The sequence below is a fragment of the Hyperoodon ampullatus genome, assembly GCF_949752795.1.
Source record: "Hyperoodon ampullatus genome assembly, chromosome: 9".
NCBI classification, from domain to species: Eukaryota; Metazoa; Chordata; class Mammalia; order Artiodactyla; family Ziphiidae; genus Hyperoodon; species Hyperoodon ampullatus.
This window is the reverse complement of record NC_136922.1, coordinates 43,929,405-43,955,198: the sequence shown is the minus strand read 5'-3', so window position 1 is coordinate 43,955,198 and position 25,794 is coordinate 43,929,405. Positions and strand designations below refer to the sequence as shown.

Here is a 25,794-nt window from a genome sequence, read left to right as displayed (position 1 = left end):
TAAATTTGAAAAGGAACCTCTGAGAAGTTGGATGGTTTCAGGAAACTGTCTCTTGAAGCCTTAGTTGAATTTAGACTCCCCAGAAATCTGAATTCGGGGTATAAACCATCTGGGCTCTAACAAGGAGTATTCAAAGTCCTGCTCTGTGCTTTAATAACACCTAAGTGTTGCCCTTTCTGAAAATGTGTAACAAAATTAATAAGTCTGTCTACTGCTATGTGAATATATTAGAATCACTAGAAAACTGTCCCTTGAAACAAAATAGAAAAATGTTTTCAATTACTAGATCATGTGAAAATTACTCTACCATGCCGAACATGTAGTAAACAATTGCATTTATTCTATTCCTTTTAGATATATTATTTGCATAATGAAAGCAATATTCATTATTTGTTTGTTTACCTTCAAAGTAATAAGTAGTTCTGTTTATTAGGCACTAGCTACAGGCCAGGCAATGAAATAAGTGCTTTATGTTTATCTCATTGAGTCTTTAAAGAAAACTTGGCTTCCAGATCATATTACATCCCTTTTACAGATAAGGGGACCAAGATTTAAATAAGTTAATTAACTTATCTAAACAATAGAGGACAGACTAGGTTTTCCAATCCAGGTCAGTCTGACACCACAGCTCATCATAACCACTGCACCAACTGCCTCAGATGCTCTCCATCTGTTGTCTAAATTAACAAGCATCTTGCCTACATTCTGCAGTTTTAATCTTCTGGTATCATCATCAGAATAGGTTTATAATTCTTTTGTGCTAAAGATCAATACTCTTTAGCCATTCTGGAAAATACTGCAAATGAATGATCACAGAAACACAGAGCAGCATTTGTTCATAATTCATGGTTTGACCCAATTGATAGGAGCTTTAAGCATGCCATTTTAATATTACATACCTTTTTTGCCTTGCTGGTCATTACAATTTTCATAAGTACAAGGTCCCCAAGCTGTCCAAGGTGAAACCTCACATTCAATAGGACAGGGAATGTGGCACAGTTGTGTCGTATTAGGGATAGGGCCAGCGCATGATTTCAAGTCCACTGGTTTTGAGGCTGTTTGGAGAAAAACAGAGGTTCCTTAAGAATTAAACAGATTGTATGGTCAATAATATGATTTTTCAGAGCAGTTTTGTGTATGGAGAAGGAAAATGCTTAAAGAAGTGCCACCAAGACATTACTTGAATGCTTCTCAGCTCCCTCCCGAGAATAAAAGGAGAAGGAGTGGGGGGGAAAGAAGCAGTGTAGTATAGTCAAAGGAAACTGGGCTAGAAGTCTTGCAGATTGTTTGATCACCAGCTTCACCACTAATGAGTCATGCAATTAATAATGCTGAGTCTAACTTTCCTAGTCAGTAAAATAATCCTTATGGTTAATTTTATTTCTAAAATTTTATAGTTAGGTTCTAAAAAAGTAGTATTTAGAGGACTGAACAGAGTAGGAGGGGAACTACAGCTTTAACATATATGGAAAAAATCTCCACTGAGTGGCTCTGGCAGAGCAGTCCCCCTTCCCTTTTGGTCTGCAGAAAGGTAACTGATGGATATGAAGGAAGAGCTCAGGCCACCAAATGGGGCATCTCTATCTCCAACTGCATGACTCACCAGATACTTTCCAGAACTTTAAAGAATATACTATTTGCATATGTGATCCAAAGCTCAGAATTGCTAAGGGGACAAATGTATAATTGTCCATGTATGTTCATAAGTTGACCAATGAACTGTGTATAATTACTGCTAGCCCTTGCTTCTCTTCTACTATGATGACTGCAGTTTGGCTATTTTGTACAGCACATATATTTGATAGTTAACATCAGAAGATGTCCACAGTTCTGGTTAAAAATGACTAAGTAAGAATGATACTTAAAACTTTATGGACATCAGAAGAGAATCAAGTTTACTACTGTCATAAAAATTTTGAGAAGTAAATGTCTTAAGGCACACATTTCCTTTAATAAAAGCTAGCCCCTGTTACTCTCTCATACTTTGAAATGCCCTGCACGTAGCACAGAAGCCTGAAATAATAAGAGGTCTTAGCTAATTCTCATTCTCTTTATGTAAAGGATTATCAAATTCCAATTCCATGGGATTGCATATAGAAGCTCATAGAGAAAATAAAATATTTTCAACTATATTATCCTAACTTTTAAATAAAAGTACTAAATATATCTGCTTGTAGTATAAACACTAAAGCAAACTGTAGGTACTTGTATATCCCTCAACTTTCTGCACACACAGTCATAAATGCTACCTAAAGACTATTATCTCCTCTTTCTGCCACAGCTTTTCAGTTCTGAAAAATATTCTATAGATTTTGGTTTTTATTTTTTCTTCCTAGGAGTACTTATTTTCATCCCCTCCCACTCTCCGGCCCCACCCTGGAACACACAAACACACACACTGCAGTGAAAATAAATGACTGGGCATCCCTAATTTGCTTAGCATGAGCACCAAGAGCATTCTCACTTAAGCTTATCAGAATTGTTGCTAATTTGTATCATAACGTTAGGCAAAGCCAAAAATGATTAATTGGATTGCTTTCCAACAGTGAAAGTTCTTTGCACACTGATGACAGAAAATACAGGAATAAATGTTTCATTTCTCTAAATATAAAATATGACATCAATGACACATATCTCACATAAAACGATTTGTTTTTAATATTGTTACAGGTGTAAGAGTCTTGTGATGGTTAATTTCATGTGTTAACTTCCCTGGGCTAAGGGATACCCAAATAGCTGGTAAAGCACTGTTTCTGGGTGTTTCTGTGAGTGTGTTTCTGGAAGCGATTAGCATTTGAATCAGTAGACTAAGTAAAGCAGATTGCCCTCACCACTGTGGGCGGGGCATCATCCAATCCATTGAGGCCTGAATAGAATGAAAAGGTGAAGGAAGGGTACATTCCTTCTCTTCCTGAGTTGGGATATCCATCTTCTCTTCCCCCTGGATATCAGAGTTCCTGGTTCTGGGAAACTGGGAATTATACCAGTGGCCCACTCCCAGGATCCCAGGAGCTGATTCCTATAACAAATCTCCTCTTACATATCTGTATATATACTACTGGTTCTGTTTCTCCAGAGAATCTTGACTAATATAAGTCTACAATATGAAGAAAAACTCCTATAACTGCAAATTAATATAAGCGATTCCTTCACTTGTTGAATCCTTCAGACTATCATTTAAATTAGTGGTTATATGTATAATTACCTGAAAAGTCTCCACTTTTTTCCTTTCAATTGACTAAAAGTAACTTTAGTCTTTAGTATTATTATATAGTGTTGGAAATTACAGTTACTATAAAGGGAAGTCTACGGAGCATGCAATTGTGAGAACTATGATTACAGCCTGAAGAAATTTATTTTATATATAAGATTGAAAACTGTAGGAGGAAAATACAGTTTTTATTAAGGAAAAAGGTACAAACATTAATTCCTGGCCATTTTTCTAAAGCTTAATTTTAGCTCTTGGTGTATTTTGAATAAATCAAATAGAAAAATCAGTTACAAGTTCTTCTTGAGCTATTAAAAGAGAAATGTGACGAATAAAGGCTTAAGGAAGTACTGCTTGAAGCAAAATACTCTTAAGATCTTCTGCTAAGCTGAGCAAATCAACACTGAGATAATACAGTCCTTGAAAAATAATACCAACTAAAAAGTGGCACTTGCTAGCTGCTTCTACAAGGATTAAACCGTAAGCAGCTGACCTTCAACATACCCTGAAAGGAGTGCAGGGTGGAGACCAGGAAGGAGGCACCCTGTGCTCTGGGAAAAACTGGCAAAACAGGCCTTCAGATAGATATTTTCAGGAGAAGATTTATGAGCCCAATTCTCGCATCTCCCCATATCTGAAATGGCACTAAAATCCTTCATGGTGATGTCTGCTCCTTGTGACTAGCAGAAATCTTCTGCAAAAATGTGTGCTTGATTGCATGTACTCCCCCTTCACCAAAATCACATATATACTGACCTTCCCCCATACCTCTTCAGAGCAGTTTCTCAGAGCTATATGAAATGCTATCTCTTGAGCTATAGTCCTCATTTTGCCCCAAATAAACTTAACTCACAACATTGTGCATTATTTTTCAGTCGACAATAGCCTCAATTTTACAGATAACTTTCTATCTATCTATCTATCTGTCTGTCTGTCTATCTTTCATTAATCAAAGAAACACAGGGGGAGAATATTTTCTGTATGGTTCTATTCCTTTGGTGATTTTCATTATAGGTTTTCTTATCCAGTATATGCTGATGTTTTTTTTTTTTTGCATTTTCAACTTTTTATTTAAGAAAACACTGTAAATAAATGTTCTCGGAGAGTTTTACAAATATGAATCACACAATTATTGATCTAACTGGTGGGGTTCTATCTTCGACCTTCCCTGGCATACAAAGAGTTGGCAAATGTGAGGCTACCACTTCAAGCCTCATGCCCATAGCACAGATTGACCAATGGAGGTACCAGGACCAAAATACAGCCAGAAAAAGAGAGGGCCTTGGGTAGTGAGAGCACAGGTTCAACAGAGTCAACTCTGTGCCTATAAACAGTATATGCTGATTAATGTAAATCACAGATACTAGTTGAACTCCTCAAAAGTGGTCTTCTTTTTGGCAATTGCCCAAGATTTATTTGGAATCAGTGTAATTCAATAATGAAGTAAAGAACAGACCCAGGAAATATAATTGGGTTCTAGTTTAATCTGTGAGATATAATTCCTATAGTTGTATATTACATAATGTAGTATTTATTGCTGATCCCCTGTTCTCAAATAATGACAACTAAATTTTCTAAAATGGCCCAGTCATTATTCTTATATAATTTTACTAGAAATTATAAATTGTTCATCCAGTACAAGTTCCAAGGAAGTATATATTAGATATTTTTGTCTTATTGTTGATCTCTTGAAAATAAAGGAGACCTTTTATTGTTCTCATACGACTTAAAGGGTTTTCAATTACATGTACTTTGTACGCTTCACAAGGTCATAAAAGAATGTCTGAACTTTTCAGGACTTAATAAAACAAACAAAAAAATGAAACTGGTGCATTTTTGTAGGTAGGTCTGAAATATTTTTATATTTGTATATTTAGAGTATTACAATGGAAAAAAATTCATTATAGGAGGTAAACTTAAATCATCTGTTTCCAGTAATGTGGAATGAGGTATTCTGAAAATATACTCATTGTATAATCCCTAACAACAGTGAATATATAATTTTTTGAATTAAATGTTTTATTCTGAGATAATTATAGATTCACATGAAATTGTAACCTCACAGAGATACCACATACCCTTTACCCAGTTTCCCCCAATAGTCAGATCTCACAAAACTATAGTATAATACCACAATCAGAATATTGACATTGATACAGCCAGGGTACATGTACTGGGTTGAATAGTGCTCTCCCCCACTCAAATTCATGTCTACTAAAAACTCAGAACATGACCTTATTTGGTTATAGGGTCATTGCAAATGTAATTAGTTAATGAGGTCCTACTGGATTCAAGTGAGTCCTAAATCCAATGACTGGTGTCCTTATAAGAAGTGCATGTGAAGACACACAGAAAAGAAGACACTGCAATAATGGAGAGAGATGGAGTGATGAAGCTACAAGGATTGCCTACAGCCACTCTGCTCCTAATCTTAGAGGGAAAGAATTCAGTCTTTCACCATTAAGCATGATGTTATCTGTAGGTTTTTGTAGATGATCTGTACCAAGTTGAGGATGTTTCTCTCCATTCTTATTTTTCTGAGAGTTTTTATTATGAATGGGTGTTTAATTCTGTCAGATGCTTTTTCTCCATTGTTTGATGTTATCATGTGATTTTTTTTTCTTTAGCCTGTTAATATGGTGGATTATATTAATTGATTTTCCAATATTGAACCAGCCATGCATCCCTGAATACACTGTACTTGGTCCTAGTCTTCAATTCTTATAATGTATTACTGAATTCTAATTGCTAATATTTTTGTTAAGGATTTCTGTATCTGTATTTATGAGAGATTTTGGTCTGTAGTTTTCTTTTCATTCTAATATCTTGGTCTTTGTTCCCTCTTTTCCTATTTTCTGGATAGAAATGATCTGTTTCACATTGAGTGAGTTACAGTAGTTTATAGTTTTTTTATTTTGATTTTTAAAATTCCTTCTATTTAGTCTAAGTTGTCAAATATACGTTTATAAAGTTGTCTGTGGTATTCCCCTGTTATTCTTTTGCTGTCTGTAAGGTCAATAGTGATAGCCTCTGTTTTATTCCTGATGTTGGTGATTTGTGTCTTCTCCCTTTTTTACTTTAGCAGTCTTGCTAGAGTTTTCAACGTTAATAGTCTGTTCAAAGAACCAGCTCTTTGTTTCACTGATTTTCTCTATTGTTTTTGTTTTCAATTTCACTGATTTCTGTTCTTATTTTTATTATTTTCTTCCTTTGGCTGGCTTTCCTCTTATTTTGCTCTCTTTTTTCTTGGTTCTTATTTTTTTTTTTTTTTTGCGGTACGTGGTCCTCTCACTGTTGTGGCCTCTCCCGTTGTGGAGCACAGGCTCTGGACGCACAGGCTCAGTGACCATGGCTCACGGGCCCAGCTGGTCCACAGCATGTGGGATCTTCCCGGACCGGGGCATGAACCTGTGTCCAGTGCATCGGCAGGCGGACTCTCAACCACTGCGCCAAAAGGGAAGCCCTTTCTTGGTTCTTTAAGTGGGAGTTCATATCACTGATTTGTGTCTTATCCTCTTCTAATGTAAGCATTTAGTGTTATAAATTTCTTTTTCAGCACTGTTTAGCTGTGTCTCACAGATTTTTATATGTTATATTTTCATTTAATTCAGTTCAAGTATTTTGATTTTCTTTGAGATTTCCTCTTTCACACATGGCTTATTTAGAAATGGGTTGTTTAGTTTCCAAGTGTTTGGAGACTGTTATCTTTCTGTGATAGAATTCTAATTTGGTTCCCACTGTGCTCAGAGAACACACTGTGTATGATTTAAATTCTTTGAAATTTGCTGAACTTTGTTTTATGGATCAGGGTATGGTCTATCTTATTATATGTTTCACAGATACCTGAAAAGAAGATGTATTGTGTTGTTGGAGTGTTCTACAAATGCTTAATAAATTCTGTTGGTTGATGTTGTTGAGTTCTTCTGTATCCTTGCTGATTTCTGTATGAGGAGTAGAATGTTGTCATCTCCAACTTTAATTGTGGATTTGTGTATTTCTCCTTTCCGTTCTATCAGTTTTTGTTCACATATTTTGTAGTATGTTGTTTAGTGCATATACATTTAAGATTTCATTATCTTCTTGGTGGATTGACCCTTTATCATTATATAATGTCCTTCTCAGTTTCTGGTAATTTTCTTTGCTCTGATGTCTAATTTATCAGATATTAATATAGCCACTCCTGCTTCTCTTTGAATAATATTTTCATGATTTATCATTTTTCATTATTTACTTTCAACCTGGGATATTGCTATATTCGAAGTGAGTTTCTTGTTGAATGTGTATAGTTGGGTCATATTTTTTAATCCACTATATCAATTTGTGTTTTTCTCCTTATAAGTCTAATTTTTTATAGGTACAGAATATATTTTAATTTTCATATTGTGTTAGAAGCAAATTAAAACAGTGCCTGAGTAAGTATCTGTTAGGGTCTTTTAAAATCTGCTCCCACTGGTATTTCTGAGTGGTTGTCTTCTCTCACTACAAGTCTGAGATGTGGGAGGCAAAAGGGAACTCAGCATCTTGTCATTTCTTGTCTTAAAATCTCTAGCTTGGCTGCTTCCCTCTCCAACTTTCAGAGTCATCTTAATGGTCTGTTTACTATATAATGTTCAGATTTTTTTTTAATTTAGTAAGAGAATTAGGAAAAATTACATCTTTTCTATCTTCCTGGAAGCAGAAGCCTATATGTTATTTTAAAAATAAAACCTTTCAATTTTATAACTAGGATCACAAGAAAGGAAAATCTTCAAATGATTCCCCAAATCCACAGCATGAATCTGGTATAGTACCAGAGTCCTAAAGCTGGCCTCTCCCTTGAGGCAGTACTGATCCCAGGTCATAGAACTTGCATATCCAGAGTTCTTTAATTACCAGGGACAAAGGAAGGCATTTTCAGACAGAAAATGAGACTTAAGCTATAATAAACCATCATTAAGGAAATTTCTAAAGGATTTATTTCCCATTCAAAGGAAAGTGAACAGAGAAGCAGGGTCTAAGATGCCAGATGGAATGGTGGCCAAAGAAAATATTAAATGTGAGTAAAAGTAAACGTTGACTGTAAAAGCATAATTATGATGATTAAATAGGGGAGTGTGGTAGGCAGAATAATGGTCTCCCAAAGATCCCATGCTTTAATCCTCTGAATTTGTGAATATGTTATCTTAATGGGAAAAAGGACTTTGCAGCTGTGATTCAGGACTCAAACCCTGAGATGTGGAAACTATCCTGGATTATCTAAATTGGCCTAATCTAACCACATGAGTCCTAAAAAGCAGAAAACCTTTCCCAGCTGGTCAGAAAGGTGAGATGGAAGAAGAAGGAGAGATTCAAAGCATGAGAGGCACTTGATTTGCCATTTCTGGCTTTGGAGGAGAGGGGTAAAGGCCAAGGAATGTGGCCTCTAGAAGCTGGGGACAGTCCCTAACTAGCAAGGAAATGGAGATCTTACTTTTCCAACTGCAAGAAACTGAATTCTGCCAAGAAGCCAAATGGGCAAGGAAACAGATGCTTCTCTAGAGCTTCTGGAAAGGAATGAAGCTCTGCTAAGCCCCCGATTTTAGCCAGGTGAGAACCATGTCAGACTTTCCACCTACAAAACTATAAGATAAAATGTTAAGTTTTTGGTAATTTGTTATGGCAGTGATAGAAAACTAATACAGACAGTTATAAACAGCAATATAGAACTAAAATACAAGACTACATAATATGTAAGTTGGTGAAAGGTAATCAGAGGTAAAGCAGTTTAAAGCCCTTAGCAAGGTAAATATATTAATTATAGATTGTATTCATTTAGGTCTGGACCTTAATATTTTAAGGTAGTCTCTTTATATAAATAGGATAAGAATGTGTAACTTCCAAACCAAGGGAAACAATGTAACAATAACAAAACTGTTGCAATAAATTCAAAGGAAGGCAAGAAAGAAGAAACAATGAAACAGAAAAAAATGTAACAAAGAGAATAAAATAAGATGGAGGAAATGAATGCAAGAGTATAAGCCACTATAAGTCAAAGATTATCAGACTTAATAAAAAAATAACATCTGAAATGACATTTTATATCCACTAGTTTATCAGAAAACTTAGATGTTTGACAATACCAAGTGCTGGAGAAGATGTGAAGCAGCCAGAGCAGTTAAACACTGCTGGTAGAAATTTAAGTTGTTTTACCCATTTTGGAAAATAACTTGGAATTTTCTAGTATGTTTGAAGACAGGCATACTCCCAGGTATACAGTTTGGAAAAAGCTATCAGTCATCAGACATTTACCTCAGGAGATATTTATAAGAATTGTCATTGTAGCATTGTTTATAACTGCAAATATCTAGGAGTAACTCAGGTATCCAACAAAAAGGGAATAGATATTAAATTATGGTGTCAATACTACGGTGTCAATACAATGCTATACAGAGGTGGAAATAAATAAACTACAGTACAATCGCTGATATGATGAAACCCACAAATATGTATCAAAGAGTGAAGAAAGCAAGCCAAAGAGGAATATATACTAAATCAGCAGTCCCCAACCTTTTTGGCACCAGGGACCAGTTACTATAGAAACTGGTCCACAGCCTGGGGGTTGGGGACTCCTGTACTAAATGATACTATTCATATAAAGTTTTAAAAAGCAAGCATTATCAACATGTTTGGGGATAAATATGTAAGTCTGGAAAAGAGGAGAGTTGCCACCATTGTCTGGGCCTGATCTTTTCAGTTAGGCTATGATGGAGTAAGACAAAAAGTAATACTACTTCATTTATCTAACTAAAAACAAGGTCACCGTGGGAACAGCCAAAATATCAAATATTCCCATCTCCCAGCTAATATGAGTGAGTTCTGCTTCTTTATCAGTTACAGCTTTAGACTCCCTCTAGTTTTTCCTACTTCCAAATAAGGTTTATTAAGATACCTGGTTATAGAATTACTCTTGCTTCCTTACAGCATTCAATCCACAGCAAAGCTCACTTATTTAAAGCTCCCTAAAATAATTACTTAACTGAAGCCCAAATCCTAATATAAGTGCTTTCTGACACGCTTACTGAGATGCCCCTGGTTGCCCAGGGTGTGGGCTCTCCCTTGCTGCAAAAAGTAATAAACCCAACTTGTTCAAACACAGGTGTGTAGCTGGCGATCTTTGGCTGAAGAGCTTGGGCATGTCAAATACATAAAGAAAAGCAAGGAATGTTAAACAGAAAATTGAGAATAGGAGTCCCACATCTTGTGATGGAGTGGATGTGAGTTATTTAATGACAAATGCTTACTGTACCAGGCAATGTTATGGTGCTCCAAGTACTTAACAAATATTAATTCATGTAATTCTCTCAAAACCCCATGGGATAGGTATTTCAATTATCCCCATTTGGGGTGGTGGTGGTGGATAATTATTTCCAAATGGGGAAACTGAATATGGAAAGGTTAAGTAACTTTCCCAAAGTCACACAGCTAGGAAATAGTATATTTTGGACTCACATCCAGGCAGTTTGGTTCCATAATCTTCAGTGTGTACTTCTAAGTACTACTCCATGCGATCTTGGAAGGATAAGTGAGGGAGCTTCAATAATATGTAACAATATGTAATGACACACACACATATGCAAATACATTTGAAATAGGTCATAATGTATTGAAGTACAGTTAATGGGGATTATTAATATTGTATATGTATGTCATAATAGTAAAATGAGGCTATCAAGATAATCCTGGGGCTTCCCTGGTGGCTCAGTGGTTGAGAGTCCGCCTGCCGATGCAGGGGACACGGATTCGTGCCCCGGTCCGGGAAGATCCCACATGCCGCGGAGCGGCTGGGCCCGTGAGCCATGGCCGCTGAGCCTGCGCGTCTGGAGCCTGTGCTCCGCAACGGGAGAGGCTGCAACAGTGAAAGGCCCGCGTACCGCAAAAAAAAAAAAAAAAAAAGATAATCCAGCATCAGCCCTGGTGGTCAATCATTGAAAATTATTCTGACTTTCATACATTAGTTGGGAATGGAACTAAATTTTCATTCTACAAGATATCAAGAACTGGCTGTCCAACTAAATTACTATTAAAATGGGATGTTCTGCACCTATACTGTTAATAATAATAGTAAATACTTATATTGAATTTAGTAAGTAAATTCTTTTAATCCTCACAGCAATCTCATGAAGTAGGTACAAAAGTAGTAATCCCGGGCTTCCCTGGTGGCACAGTGGTTGAGAGTCCACCTGCCGATGCAGGGGACACATGTTCGTGCCCTGGTCTGGGAAGATCCCACATGCCGCGGAGCGGCTAGGCACGTGAGCCATGGCCGCTGAGCCTGCGTGTCCGGAGCCTGTGCTCCACAACGGGAGAGGCCACAACAGTGAGAGGCCGCATATGGAAAAAAAAAAAAAAGTAGTAATCCCAAATTTGGAGATGAGGAAACTGAGGCACAGAGAGATTAAGTAACTTGCCTAAGGTCACACAGCTAATCAGAGGTAGCTGGTATCTGACTTCAGAGACCATGCTCTTATCCACTTTGCTATATACTATGATATGACAATTAGTAGAAGCCGCGTTCTTCCCCTATTTTTTACTCCAACTCCTAGAAGTCTATAATATGAAGGTGGCCTGACTAGAAGACATACACATTTTTTTAAACAGTCTATTTGATTACTGTTGTGGGGGTGACAGAAGAAACTGGGAGTGCTATTTATCTGGCAAGTGAGTCCTCAGTATTTTAATAAGAAACATTTTAGATTCTCATCCATTTTTAATACTAAATTTTTAAAACTAAATAATTTTTGTTCTAATGCCTAAAAAATACACCACATGTATTTTAAACTTTTTTATCATGAAAATATATATTTGGATTCTTAAAACATTTTAAATGACAGATCTCACACCCAGCCTACTTCAGACCTATTTGTACAACAATACGCCTTTTCTGAGATATTTTAGGGTTCAAAGGTTGAGAAAAGTGCAATAGGTTTAATAATTCATTCATCCATTTAGCAAAATGGCTGAGCATTTTAGGCATTCAAAGTCTCCTGATACTGTATTTATTTTCCACTGTCTTCCCTGAAAATCTATCTTTTCCTTGAAATAGCATTGCTTCTTTAAACAAGCTTATTTCCTTGCTAATTCAAAATTACATGGAAATTCTCTTGGATTTAAGTCTTAGTTTCAGTATAGGAACTGACCAAACACTATTATTAAACATAAGGATGCCTGATAACCAAAGAGATTCCAAAGATCTATAAATAAAATCAGTTACAAATGGCTTTCCTTTCCTTTGTTCTTATATTGCTCAATGTGTCAAAATAAATATTAGATGCCTACTCTGTGCAAAGCCATGCCACTGTGTTAGGGACGTTATGCCCAAGGGTGCTATAGGGTCAATGGCAGTGGCAATGATGGTTTGTTGGTTTTTCTTAATTATTACAAGTATGTGATAGTAATTTAGGGTATATTTAACCAAAGTAGTTTGAATTCCACAAAAGCTCTATTGATGGTTTATTCAACCCTCACTTACCGCTAGATGTAAGAGTTGATGTCAAGCAAATAAAGAAAGCCTATGTTCTGAAAATTAATCAAATTCTACATGTATCAGTGGTTGCTTAAAGCTTTTTGAAGATGTTCTTGTAACAAACTTTATTCACGGAAATTTCTTTTATCTTTCACAGGCTGGTATAGTTAATGGGGACATAAAACCCATTTCCTTCCTAATAATAGAGGGCATTGTTTTAAGATAATACATTTATTCTTTAATAAATTTTGCAACCATATTTAAAACGATGGTTGAGCATTATCTCTCAGTATTTAATGTGCTTTGAAGCTTACTGCCAGTCCTTTCTGCCTATGATTGATTCATTATAGAGCTATTGTTTTGGATTAATCATTTCTTATATTGACACAAGACATATAGTTTACTTAGGAAGCATACATGATAGTCTTGAGTGCATTTTCTACACCATAATTAATGTTTTCAGTATCCGATGGACCATCACTGCTTCTGTGCAGCTCACGGACTGATAGCCATGATTTTCATCCCCAGGCCATCCTGTTTGACCACAGTTTTCTTCCTCTTTGTGCTTGCTTGTGCTTGCTCTTTGGATAACCTCTTGAACTGTGTTGAGGTCACAAATCAAAACATTTGAGGCCACAAAACATTTTTTAATTTTGTTTTTCTTATATTACACAATTTCAGAGCTAAGGTATTTGAATGGCCCCTATATTTGAAACTGTGGTATATTTACATTTTTCTGATTTTTCTGTTTGCTTATTCTTTGGGGGTTAAAGCCCAGGCTTGCTCTATCTTGGTTTTAATAGTCAAGTGAAAGTTGCACTGGATACATTTCATAAATTTAGGTAAGGTTCTTCCCAAATATCCCAATAATGAATATTTAGGCCCAGATTAAAATAAGAAGAGAGCATTCCTCTTTCTTTTCTTCTCCTCTATATACTCTAGTTTTAACTTTTCAGTTATGGGTGTTAAGGAGACCGACGGTGGGGAAGGAGCTAGCCTATGAACACTAACAGTGTTGTAAACTTGACAGACCGGGCAGGCTTCTAAGAAAGCCATCTTCTCCCTATAAAGGACTCCACCCACCCTGCGGCTGGTCTGCTGTCAGCAGAGCTAGGAGGGCACCAAGTGATGGGCCTGTTACTTCTTTTGTCTGCAGCCTTCACTCTGCTGTGCTGATGCCAGGGAGAGGACTGTCAGGTCCCTTCCTACTTCTCTCAGGAATTCTACTCAATCTCCCAGGTGCCTCTGTTCCTTCCATCTTACGTCAGTATCACCCTAGCAAATAGAAACTCCTTTAAGGGTCTAGTCTCTGGACGGGCTCTCTCCTGGTTTCAAGGACTGACACAGGTTTTTCCTCTATTTGTATATTCCACTGGTCATTTTAGGAAAGTACAGAGAGAGGTTCATATGCCTATGCTTACAATGCCATACTCCCTCGACTATCCTCGTGTCTTGACTCAAATAAAACAGAACTGTGCTATCCTTTTAAGTATTTATAGGGACAAACATATGTCAGGTAATTTCTCTCAGGGACCCTGATTCCTATAAAACAAGAACATTTAAAAATACATGGGACTGTTCAAAATATATACCTTCATAGCAATGTCAGTCATATTAGGATTTAAATTTCACAAACTATCAACAGCTTGACGAGGACATCACTCTCCTTCTACAGGGATGTACCATCTGTCTTAACACTGCAGTATGAGGGGTTTTTTTTTTCCTTTTTTTCTTTCTTTTTTTTAAAAATACAGGACATATTGTAGAATAATCTATATAAAAGTCACACTGAAATCTTCCAACAACACATTATTATTGACTCAAGTTACCATTTACAATGTCCCTAACTTGGAAAATAACGTTAATAAATACTGTAAACTAAAATAAGCAGTTTGGAGCCTGTATGTTATCCACAATATAATGACAGAGAACCTTAACAGTTAGAATTTCAAAGAACTGCAACTTTCGCTTTAAAAAGGGTTATTTAAAAAGTTGGAATATCTAATCAAACAAGGCCTGCAACTAGCTCCAGAGACTTGCTAAGCTCCTCTAAATATAACTGTTCCGATGATCAAGTGTATTAGTCTGTTAGGGCTGCCATAACAAAATAGCACAGACTAGGTGGCTTGAACAACAGAAGTGTATTTGCTCACAGTTGTGGAGACTGCAAGTCCAAGATCAAGGTGCCGGCAGGGTTAGTTTCTGTGAGGCCTCTCTTCTGGCTGCCTTCTCACTGTCCTCACACAATCTTCTCTCTGTGCACTCATCTCTGGCGTCTTCCTCTTCTTCTAAGGACACCAGTCCTATTGGATTAGGGCGCCACCCGTTTGATCTTATTTAACCTTAGTTACTTCTTTAAAGACCCTATCTTCAAAAAAAAGTAGCACGGGCGGTTAGGGCTTTAACAAATGAATTTGGGGGGAACACAATTCAGTCCATAATACCAAGCTTGTTGGGATATTGAAGAAAAAATAATCTGTGATAATGACTTAAGCATAGTCATATTCACTGGCATATTTTATCAACTTTTCCCTGTTTTTCTGGGGGAAAAAAATCTATGCTAAACTTGTATTCACTCAAGTTTCTCCATAGCAGGTTGCTGCCACTATTACTCTCTACACTTTATTTAGAAGCAAACAGAGGTAAATACCTACAGTATGAGATTTTCTATTTTTCCTGAAATCTTCCATTCTTTTCTCAAAATCTCCATTTATAGAATCCCAAGTGTAAAGTCCCATTTCCTGATCACTGCACAGACAGAGGATGAACTTGATAAAAGAGAAGTTTTATGGCTTTTCCTTCTAATGTCTTGGTGTTAAAAAATAAAATACAACCTGGAACACTGAGTCAAAGGCCAAAAGCCTGATTTGTGGGCAGCCTTGAACTGTAACCTCAAAACTACTTACCACCTACAAATAAACCACTGTCATAATGAGTTACTTGGATCCAGGCCCACTCTGATTTTCTGACCCACCCAGTTATTTTTACATATCTCAGACCTGATTCTTATTCTAATTACTTTTCTCTACTTAAGTGTTTGTAATTACTCCTAAATTTCCCCTTACGCTTTGTCAGGATCAATATTTGTGAATATTTACTTAAGTAACTCACTCAACAAATGTCTACTGAACATCTACTAGGTACCATGCACATACTGGTACACAGAGATGCTCAGGATTTAGTAGAGAACAAAACAGATAAAGGTGTCAGCTTTCTTGCAGTGGGAATACTCATTGAGGGAGTGGGGAAACCTAAAAGTAATAAGCTTAATAAATACTAACTGGTATAGTATGGTATAAGGCAAAAAGGGCTATGAAAAAAGACAGAAGAGTAGAGGAAAGGGTCTGAGAGTGTGTGGGGGAGAGGTGGGCCATTTAAAGTAGAGTGATCACATCTAGCCTCTTTGAGAAAGAGACATTTGAGACAAGGATGGAAGGAGGGGATGGGGTTATTAGCCAAGCACAAGTCTGGGGCAAGAACATTCCAGGCAGAAGGTGTGGTACGGGAACTGCAAAGGAGGTCCAAGGGATTGGAGAAAAAGGGGCATGAGGCTGAAGCATGGGAGATGGGGTCAGGAGACAAGGGGCAGAAGAAGGAGATGGGCTTTTACGTGGAGTGAACTGCAGCACAGAGGCAGGGCTTTGAGCAAAGGAGTGACACAGCCTATGATTCTGAATGACTGCTCTGCTGCTGTGTTGAGAATGGATTGTGGTGGGACAAGGGACACCTGTCAGGAGGCAAAACATAGTGTTTCAGACCAGGGGTGATAGTGGCGGTGAAGTGGTCAGATAAATATTGAAGGTAGAGCTTGAAGAATTTCCTGAGGAACTGATTGTGAGAATGAAAGAGAGAGAAATCTAGAATGACTCCAAAGATTTTGGTCCAAGCAACTAACATCTAACTTGTGGTTGTCACTGCTTCCTTGTTCTTGACATTTTAGACTGTGATGAGTCTATTTTCTCACACTGCCTTTCAGAAGATCAGCATCCTATGCTGCATACGACATTGCAATTGACAGGAATCCCAATTCCTCCTCCCTGTACCTCTATTCCTGCCCTGTTATGCTCTACCTCCAATTAATCCACCCATTTCTGCAGCTGCCAGCTGCACTGGCAGCTCTGGACTAAACTGCTGGGTTTGACATTCCAACAAAGTTTCCGAGATGTCTAGATTCCCCCTTTATTAGGCTATAACATGAGGGCTGCTAAGGTTCAGCCCATTCATGGTAAGACACATGAAATCCGTGTTAAGACTTCTGGAAAAAAAAAAAGCACCGAAGTTTCTGGCATTAAACTCTAGTATGTGTTTCTAAAAAAACCTAACGTCAAAGGTGGCTGAGTCACAACATCGCTTGTTGGAAAATGTCATCATGTAGCATCAGAGCTTTTTGGTACATGCAAAGTTACTGATTTCTGGGTCTGGGGAGTAGAATCATGATTTTCAAGATCCATGCTTAACCTAACAACAGTGACTTTTCAATTTTCAGTGCATGCAACAATTACTGGAAGGTGGGAGTGAGGAGAGGGGCTGTTTTAAAGAAGCAGACTTCTGGGTACCATGACCAGAAGTTTGGATGCACTACATTTGGACTGAAACCTAAGAGTAACCTCAGAATATAGATTTTTAACAAGCACTTCAGCTGATTCTGATGCAAGTAATGCTCAGGCCTTTGAGAAACACAGTTATGCAGGACTAGAGTTAAAGTTAACCACAGGATGCCGTAACACTGTGGCACTAAATGCTTATCTTTTAGAAAATGTCATTCATATTCCAGAATAGAGATGCACGCACTCTTAAAGAATTGCTTGCTATTGTCTTTGGCCATAAGAATATTAAGAATTATTTCTTCAGTGGTATAGTTTTTTCTCTTGGTGGTGTATTTCTTCCTGGACATTTTTCTAAGCTTAAATCCACCTTTTAATTTATGGTAGCATGTAAACTGAGTTTGAATACTTCCCCCAAGTTTACACTATATTCTTTTATATAAAACTGCTTGGAAAATGATACTGGAGACTTGAAAACATCTGCCATTGTGGATCTCAAGCCTCACTAGGAAATGCTTCTGGAGCTTTGATACTAGTGATCTCCTTGACTCACTTTTGTGGGCTGATAAAACTGCATCTTAGGGAAAACGGATAAAATTGTGGGAGAAAGGGGGAGATCCCTAAAGCAGATTGGCTTGTATATTTTGGATATTAAACACTTATCATATAGGCGCTTTGCAAATATTTTCTCCCATTCCATAGGTTGCTTTTTCATTTTGTTGGTGCTTTCCTTTGTTGGGCAGAAGCTTTTTAGTTTGATGTAGCTCCACTACATCATTGTTTATTTTTGCTTTTGTTGCCTTTGCTTTTAGTGTCGAATCTAAAACTCATTGCCAAGGCCAATGTCAAGGAGCTTACCCCCCTATGTCTTCTTCTAGGCATTTAATGGTGTCAGGTCTCACATTCAAATCATCAATAAATTTTGAGCTGAATTTTTATTAATTATTAATGAAACTCTCTTACATTTTATCTCACAGATCTTAAACTTTTTAATCTCAACTTTATTTCTTTCACATTTATGTTCTTGACTTCTAGCCTATATTAATGAAATTCTTATTTTTTTCATTTTTATTTTTTATTTTAATGGTATTTTGAGTATATTATTACCTCACTACTTTTCTTCTAAATCTTTTTGTGCAATTTAAAAACTCTACTCCTAATCTCTCCTATTATTATCATTTTTAAATTCCCTGTTCTTATATAGTTCAGATTTCTTTCCTCTGGAAGCAAAAATGAGAGACTCCGCAGCAATGTATATGGAGCGGGGAGTTCTCTTTTTACTCTGCTGACCTTCTGATTAACCCCAAAGTGTCTCTGAGTGTTTTCAAGTATCCTTTAAAAAATGGAACGGTCTTGGTTTTTAATATTACACATCATTCAAAGTTTACATGAAGAGCTACATGTTTTAAAATCCATTCAACCTGACACAAAGAATCACTGAATGTGGGGGAAAAAAAGAAATGTCAGCATTACAGCCCAAGCAAGGAGGGACTGTAGGCATGGGGGTGGGGAGAGGCTTTAACCTTCTGGCTTCAACTTGATGAAGGACCAGGTGGCAAACAACCTGAAAAGAACTCTTGAGAGGATATTTAGAAGTGGATCCAAAACTAGGGATCTTCACTTATATGTATTTCACTTGGTTCTTGTGTTCTGTCAAGATGACTTCTGTCTCCAGTCTTGATGAATTCATCAAAGAACCCTCTTGGCTGTGGCGTTTCTAAGCTCCATCCTCAGGTTAGAGGAAAGTTTGCCAATCAGCACAGCAGGATTTAAGTTGGAAGGCCACGTTCATTTGTGAAGACTCATATGAGACCAGCTGGCACCAAATAAATGTGAGAAACCACAGATACGGGAAGGAAAGCTGATCTTTCCTCAAGACTATGGGTTTTGGTTCCACCAGATAAAGCTCTCTGGAACTGAAGAAATGGTGGATGTGCCTCAGATCCTTTATCTGTCACCCAAAAAGAAATTAGGGGTGTTATTATGGGGGAAGGTAGAGAACTGGGGCCTAGAGGTACTTACTCAATTCCCAAGGTCTAAGCTGACAATTTTTTTTCAGCAAAGACACTGCTTTATTATATCTGATGAGATTTCAACCCTCATTTGTTATCTTTATTCACATGTATATATCATGTGTTTTTTCCTCTGGGTGCTTTGAGAATTTTCTCTTCATCTTCAGTGTTCAGAAATTTGAGTTTATTGTATTTTTGTTGTCATTTTTATATTTATCCTGCTTGAGTTTTGCTGAGCTTATTACATATGAAAGTTGATGGTTTCTTTTTCAACAAATTTGAGAATATTTTGGCCTTTATTTCTTCAAGTATCTTTTTTCTCATATCACTCTCTCTCTTCCCTATAATATCATTAATACAAGGATAGTTTGATATTATTTCACCAATCACGGAGTCTCTCTTCACTTTTTTTCCCCTCTATCTTTCTCACTGTTCTTCAGATCTGACCACTTCTATTGATCTGTCTTCAAGATCAATAACCCTTTCTTCTACTCTGATCCAATAATTTCTATTGATCTGTCTTCAAGATCACTTAACCTTTCTTTTGCTAGCACCAAGAATTAAACACAATGAATTTTTTACTGCAGATCTGTTACATTTCTGAATGTCCATATTCGTATGTCTATTTTTCTCTTTATACTCCCATCTGTTCACTCTCCAAGACAATCTTTTCCTTTAAACCTTTGAAAATATCTATAATAATAGTTCCTTAAAGTCCTTGTCTGCTAACTGTAATATCTGAGTCTTCTCAAAGTATATTTCTACTGACTGCTTTTTCTTGATAACAGATCTCTTCAATTTTGTGGAATAACTTTTTTTTTTCTTCTGGCCACACCATGTGGCTGCTTGCTGGATCTTAGTTCCTCATCCAGGGACTGAACCCAGGGACTGAACCAAGTGAGAGCACTGAGTCCTAACCACTGGACTGCCAGGGAATCCCCTGGAGTAACTTTTTATCGTACTTTCTAGACTTTGTGAATGATACATTGTAGAGGGTCTGGATTATGTCATCTTCCTTTATGAATTTTGTTCTGTCAAACAGTTAAATTGCTAGCAGATCCTTCTGATCTTTTCAAGCTTGGTTTCATTTGGATTAAGGCTTGTCTGGTTCAGATTTGAACTTGGCTGTGACACTGTGGTCCTTACTCCTAAGCCATGAGGGCTGAGGTGTTCAGTGAGTATTCTCATCCTTGCAGGGCTAGAAATTTGACATCTCCCAGCACTGTACTACCTATTCTATCACCCCTCAGCCCTCAGCCTTGCAGCATAGGATCTCTGCTAGACTTCACAGAGTCTCAATCTGCACATGTGCAGCCTGGCCCTGGGACAAGGCCCCATGGGATATCCCTACATAGACGCCTGGACTCCACACCACTCCCCTCAGTGCAAATGCCCTTTCTCTGTACACTGCCCTGAAATTTCCAGTCGTTTCAGTATCCTGGAATTCAGATTCCTAACTCTTTAGTTCAGCAAGACCTGATGCTCTGCTTGTCTTCATTTTTCCTACTCTGTGTTAGGAGAGGAGACCCTCCTGTACTCGTTACTCAATTATAGTTGGAAGCAGAAGCCTAACAATATGCTTGCTTTTCTGATGATTTAAAATATTTAGTTACCAGGTTTTGTGATATATTTCTAAATATGTATATCTTATAACTTTCATCTCTCTGGCTATCAAAGTAATAATTCGTTGGAAATCATATATACCGACCCTTGGAGGTCATTACTCAGTCCATTTATTCATTTACTCAACAAATATTTACTAAACAATTATTTTGTGTTGCCTATTCTGTTAGTGATTATTTTCCCCCTAACTAGCTTCAAGGGATTTATTTTAACACATGTATTAAATAGATCATGGAATTTGTACTATTCAGGTATACTGTACTCCGATATTGTTTTAAAACTTTTATCTATTGTGCCGTTACAAGAGTGTATGGAGGGGAGACAAGCACACTTGAGTGTTATGATTTGAGATGTCAAACAGGAAGATAAATATATGCTTTTGTTCTTCAGAGGAGAATCTGTGAGTAGATATATAAATTTGGGAAGCCAAACAATACCCTAGAGTGCCAAAAAATATCACTGCCTAGTCATCCTCTCTCACATCACCCTATTTTGATCCTCTGCATAGTACTTCTTGCTATCTGATAATTTCTTGTTTATCTCTTTGCTGATAGTTTGTCTCTTTCCATAAATATATAAACTCTGTGACAGCAAGAACCTTGTCCGTGCTGTTTACTTCTCTATTTTCAGCATTTTAGAACATTGTCTAGACATAGACAGCATTCAGTAAGTATCAGCTAAATAAATGAAAGAATGAATAACTTCCTGACATAGTAAATGGAAACGGGGACATTATATGTATAATTTTACTGTAATTAAATAGGAATAACCTTAATAAACCATTCATTCTCAGACATAACTACTTATTTAAAAGAAAGGCACATATTTTAAAAGAAGTATCACTTAGAGGGAAGGTAACTTTTTCTCAACATCAAACTGACTGACAATTAATAACCCTAACTCCATGGCATAGTGGTTAAGAGCACAGATTCAGGAAGCAGACTTTTTGATTCACAACCCGGGTTATGATATTTACTAGCCATACACCTTGGTAAAATTATTTAATTTCTCTATACCTCAATATTATATAATAACAGTACTTCTTAGGCTTGTGGTGAAGGTCTAATTAACCACTAAATATAAAACAGAACAATGTCTCACATGTAATAAGCATCTATCATCTTCTCAATCCTCCTCATCATTATCACTTCAAGTTAACCCATTTAGGTCCATAGATTTACACTTGCAAATTATTTTATCTTGAAGAAGATACCAGAAAGTTAAACTGCTTCTTCTAAGAGATGGCATTAATGTTGAAGCTCGGTCTCCCTTGCACTTGTATCAGATTTTTGCTATGGGTTATGTGCTGGAATAGACTTAAGGACCTTTGATATTCCTTTATCTGTGTTTAAACTTTTTCTCTGTCCTACATCTAGTTAGTTCTGAACTCCTCTCACTGTTCGAAGTGGATCATATTTTATTCAAGTTTATGTCTTTGTCAAGCCTTTTGATTTTCTTTTAAGGATGCTAATCCTATTCTCACCTAGATGATGGCTGGAAAATGTGTCTCTGCATTTAAGTGCAACTAAACAGAAAGCAGAATAAAAGTATTCCAGATCCTTGTGTCAGGGGATGTAAGGGAACTCTCTGCCTCTCAATATCTATCAAAACTCGGAGGAGGGTTGCCTGAGGGAATAGCTGTACATCTATTCATTTAGATATTCTGAACTCTATCCCTGGGTTATCCTGCTTAGCAGAGACCTATAAATCTGTACCGTATCACATTAATCCCTACTGATTTGCCTTTCCTGAGTTACACTTTCATATTTATGCTAGTGGCCTACATTGAGGAAAACTGCTTAAAGAAAAAGCTTCCTTATAAAATTCATTGTGGTGTTTACACTACAGACGTTAATGAAGTTGTAATGCAATATAGTCACACTATCCTCTTTAGGAAGCCCTACTGACGAATTTTCTTTCTGACCCTAAAACCAGAAATTGTGCTTTTCCTTTACAACTGGTTTCTATTGTCTAATGGATGCTGTGAATTTCATAATTCACTATTCCTCTTTGCATTGGCTATCAAGCTTAGAGTTAAAACTATTGGTCCCACTTCAAGATATTCACAGGATCTTATGGCACACATTTCGTACATTATCTTATATTCATCATTGGTTGGATATCCTCTTTCTACTAGCATTTTTCCTTTGCCCCACATTCCTCACCCACTTATCCTTAAAATGACTGTATCTCCTTTTATTTTATATATTTACATAAAACAAAGTGGGGCACAGGTAAGTATTAAAAATCACATAATACAAAAGATTTCTAACTGCATAGAATAAAACCTGCTTGATAAATTCAAGTCACTCTCAAGCCATCAATATAAGTTATCTTCCCATAAATAATATCTACTACAGGGAAATCTACATATTTTTATGGAAGACAATCATTACCCTCTCTAAAGCACACTGCACACAGCACAAATGCATATTGTCCACATGGAAAGAATGACTACAGTTCATAGCCAATAGCTGCAGGCTTGATTCTGACAGTGGAAAGTCTGGAACAGAGTAGTTCTGTTCCACTAGGTGACTTAACACAATACAGTAAAGGTACCTTTTCAGGTGATGTATAGGAAATTGCCACTAATCAACAGCTCTTGACCTACAAAACTAACAATTTCATATGATTCAACACAATACTGGTTCACATGCCCATGGGCAAGACTTCATATTGACCTTATAGAACCATCTCAGGGAATGAATCTCTTAATTGTGTTGAACCATAAAAGGGAATTAAATTATCCTTAATTTTCTTTCAATGTTCTGTTATAAGAGGCATATCTCCATGGCATTTTTGTTTATTTTTGCAACAGAAATATCATCGGATAATTTAATATAATACAACTACTTTCAGTGATTTTGATAAAGTTGTAGGTGGCTATTGTACCCAGTTTTTTATTCTGAAGCAAATTCACAGAGCAGAGGAATAAGACTAGATAGAATTTAGACTTGGAATCAAAAAATGGCTCAAGTCTGTCTTCTGTCACTTACTGTCTTGGTATGTCTGCGAAAATTTAGTCATGCATTAATAGGAAAACTATCACAACATGTTAGTTTCTTTGCTTACTCCCTTTGCTATGAATTTTTGAAAGACAGTGAGAAATGGATCAACAGCTTTCTTAGTGAAAAACATGATTTTTTATTTTCAAAGTACTTCTGGAAATTCCTAATGGAAGAGGAACTTAATTGATCCCAGGCTTTCTAACCAGACCTAGCAGAGGACATGTAAAACAATAAGACCCTTTTGTAATTTTTTGCATCTGTTTATTAATATTATTTTGGCCAAAAAAGTTAAGGTCTCCCAGGCATAGTGCTGCCTAACCAATGTGGTTTTAGAAGCCCAGGAATCCTGTGTAACGTTAGGGGCAGATGGACCAGTGTGGCACAAGCTGAGCAATGATGAAAGTGTGCTTTTAGAGCAACCAAAGAACCCCACGGTTATTGCAAGCATTTCCTTCAGAGTCCTTTGGCAACAGAGTGCTGCTTAAACTTCTCAAGGATTCAGCGTCACAAAGTAAGGGAAGCTGTAATTATTCTGTCTCCCACAAATACAGAAGTAAAATTAGCTCTATTTCTTTTTGCTCTGAAATAATACAAAGGAAGTCTACTTTTTCCAAGAAAGGAGCAATTTGATGTATGATGTAAATACACTAAAGGATTTTGAGACATACTGAAAATAGACTCCATGAATTATACATCCTCCATTATGTTTCTCAACTAGCAAGGCCAGTATACAATGATGCCTTTATTACATGCAAAATGCTTGGAGTAAAACTATCATTTAAAAAAATTCCTCCCTTTTTCTCAATTTAAGCAGAAAAGTAAACACATAAACAAAAGCAGTTAATACTCCTTTGGCATATAATAAGTGCAAGGCCTTATGCTAGGATGTGTTTTACATATGTTATCTCATTAAGCCTTTGTAGAGGAAAGGAAAACAAAGGAGGAAAAGAATGAAGTTAGTGAGGCGTACAGATTAATTCAAACTGAAACACTATGAATTAGATGTCTAGGAAGTAAACATTCCCTCATTGAAGGGCTTTTTAATCTCTCTTAAAGATATTTCTAAATGACACAATTCACAAACTATCCAGACCTCTGGTAAGAATAATGGATCAATTAAAATTTAGGCGGGAAAAAGTGCCATTCCCTCCTTAGAAGCTTAAAATCTTGGGGAGTTGGCATAATACTCATGAGGCAACTGTGAAAGCACAGAATTCTATGTAATCAAATGGTAACTTGTGTAATATAGTATAAGAAGGGCATAGGCTTTGGATGAAAAAAGATAACAGTGTGAAAAAGACAACTTGAAACAGGAGATACGTGGATAGTTGTGACAATGGTTGAAGGTATTTCAAGTCAGATAATAGACAAGCAGCACAAGAAAAGGAAAAGAAATGTCACTGATCTCTGTGGCAACAGGCAGGTGACCCTTGGCTTAGAGAAAGTTCTTGTCTATAGACAGACACAGCACAGAATCTGATGCTGAGAACATGGAGCTTTGCTGAATATTGAAAATAAGAAATTGTAAAGTGATACATCAAAATCACATAACTACAATAATATGGATGGCTACTTTAAATTCTTAGGCTGTGTTCAATATACAATTTTTTTTATAAATTAGTTGACCCGTGAGGTATTTTTAGTGGATTCCAGACTAATAATATGCATCCTTGTATTTCAAGTGTATTTTTGTGTGCAATAAATGGTGAAGCCTTTTCAAGATGAATCTGTTGTCATGGCTTCCTTTTCCCATTGCTATTCTACCCAGTTTATTTCCCTTTTTATTGCCCATTGCTTCTAGAAGGAATAAATATTAATGAGTTCCACAACGTAGTTTGTACTCCTCTGTTAACACTGGTGAGAGCAGCTACTCCCTATTGAGCAATCATCAGCAAGGCAGGGAAGAGCCTGCCACAAA

General features: G+C 36.8%; 1 protein-coding gene across 1 annotated transcript in view; it reads right to left on the bottom strand.

The window, feature by feature from the left end:
* Positions 1-25,794, bottom strand: part of THSD7A (thrombospondin type 1 domain containing 7A) — a gene marked incomplete at both ends in the record, with an annotated part of 438,329 nt that overhangs the window by 166,964 nt on the left and 245,571 nt on the right. The window contains one exon of the mRNA XM_079711822.1: positions 900-1,055. Coding sequence (XP_079567948.1) covers positions 900-1,055 — 156 coding nt within the window. The remainder of the gene's footprint in view (positions 1-899; positions 1,056-25,794) is intronic.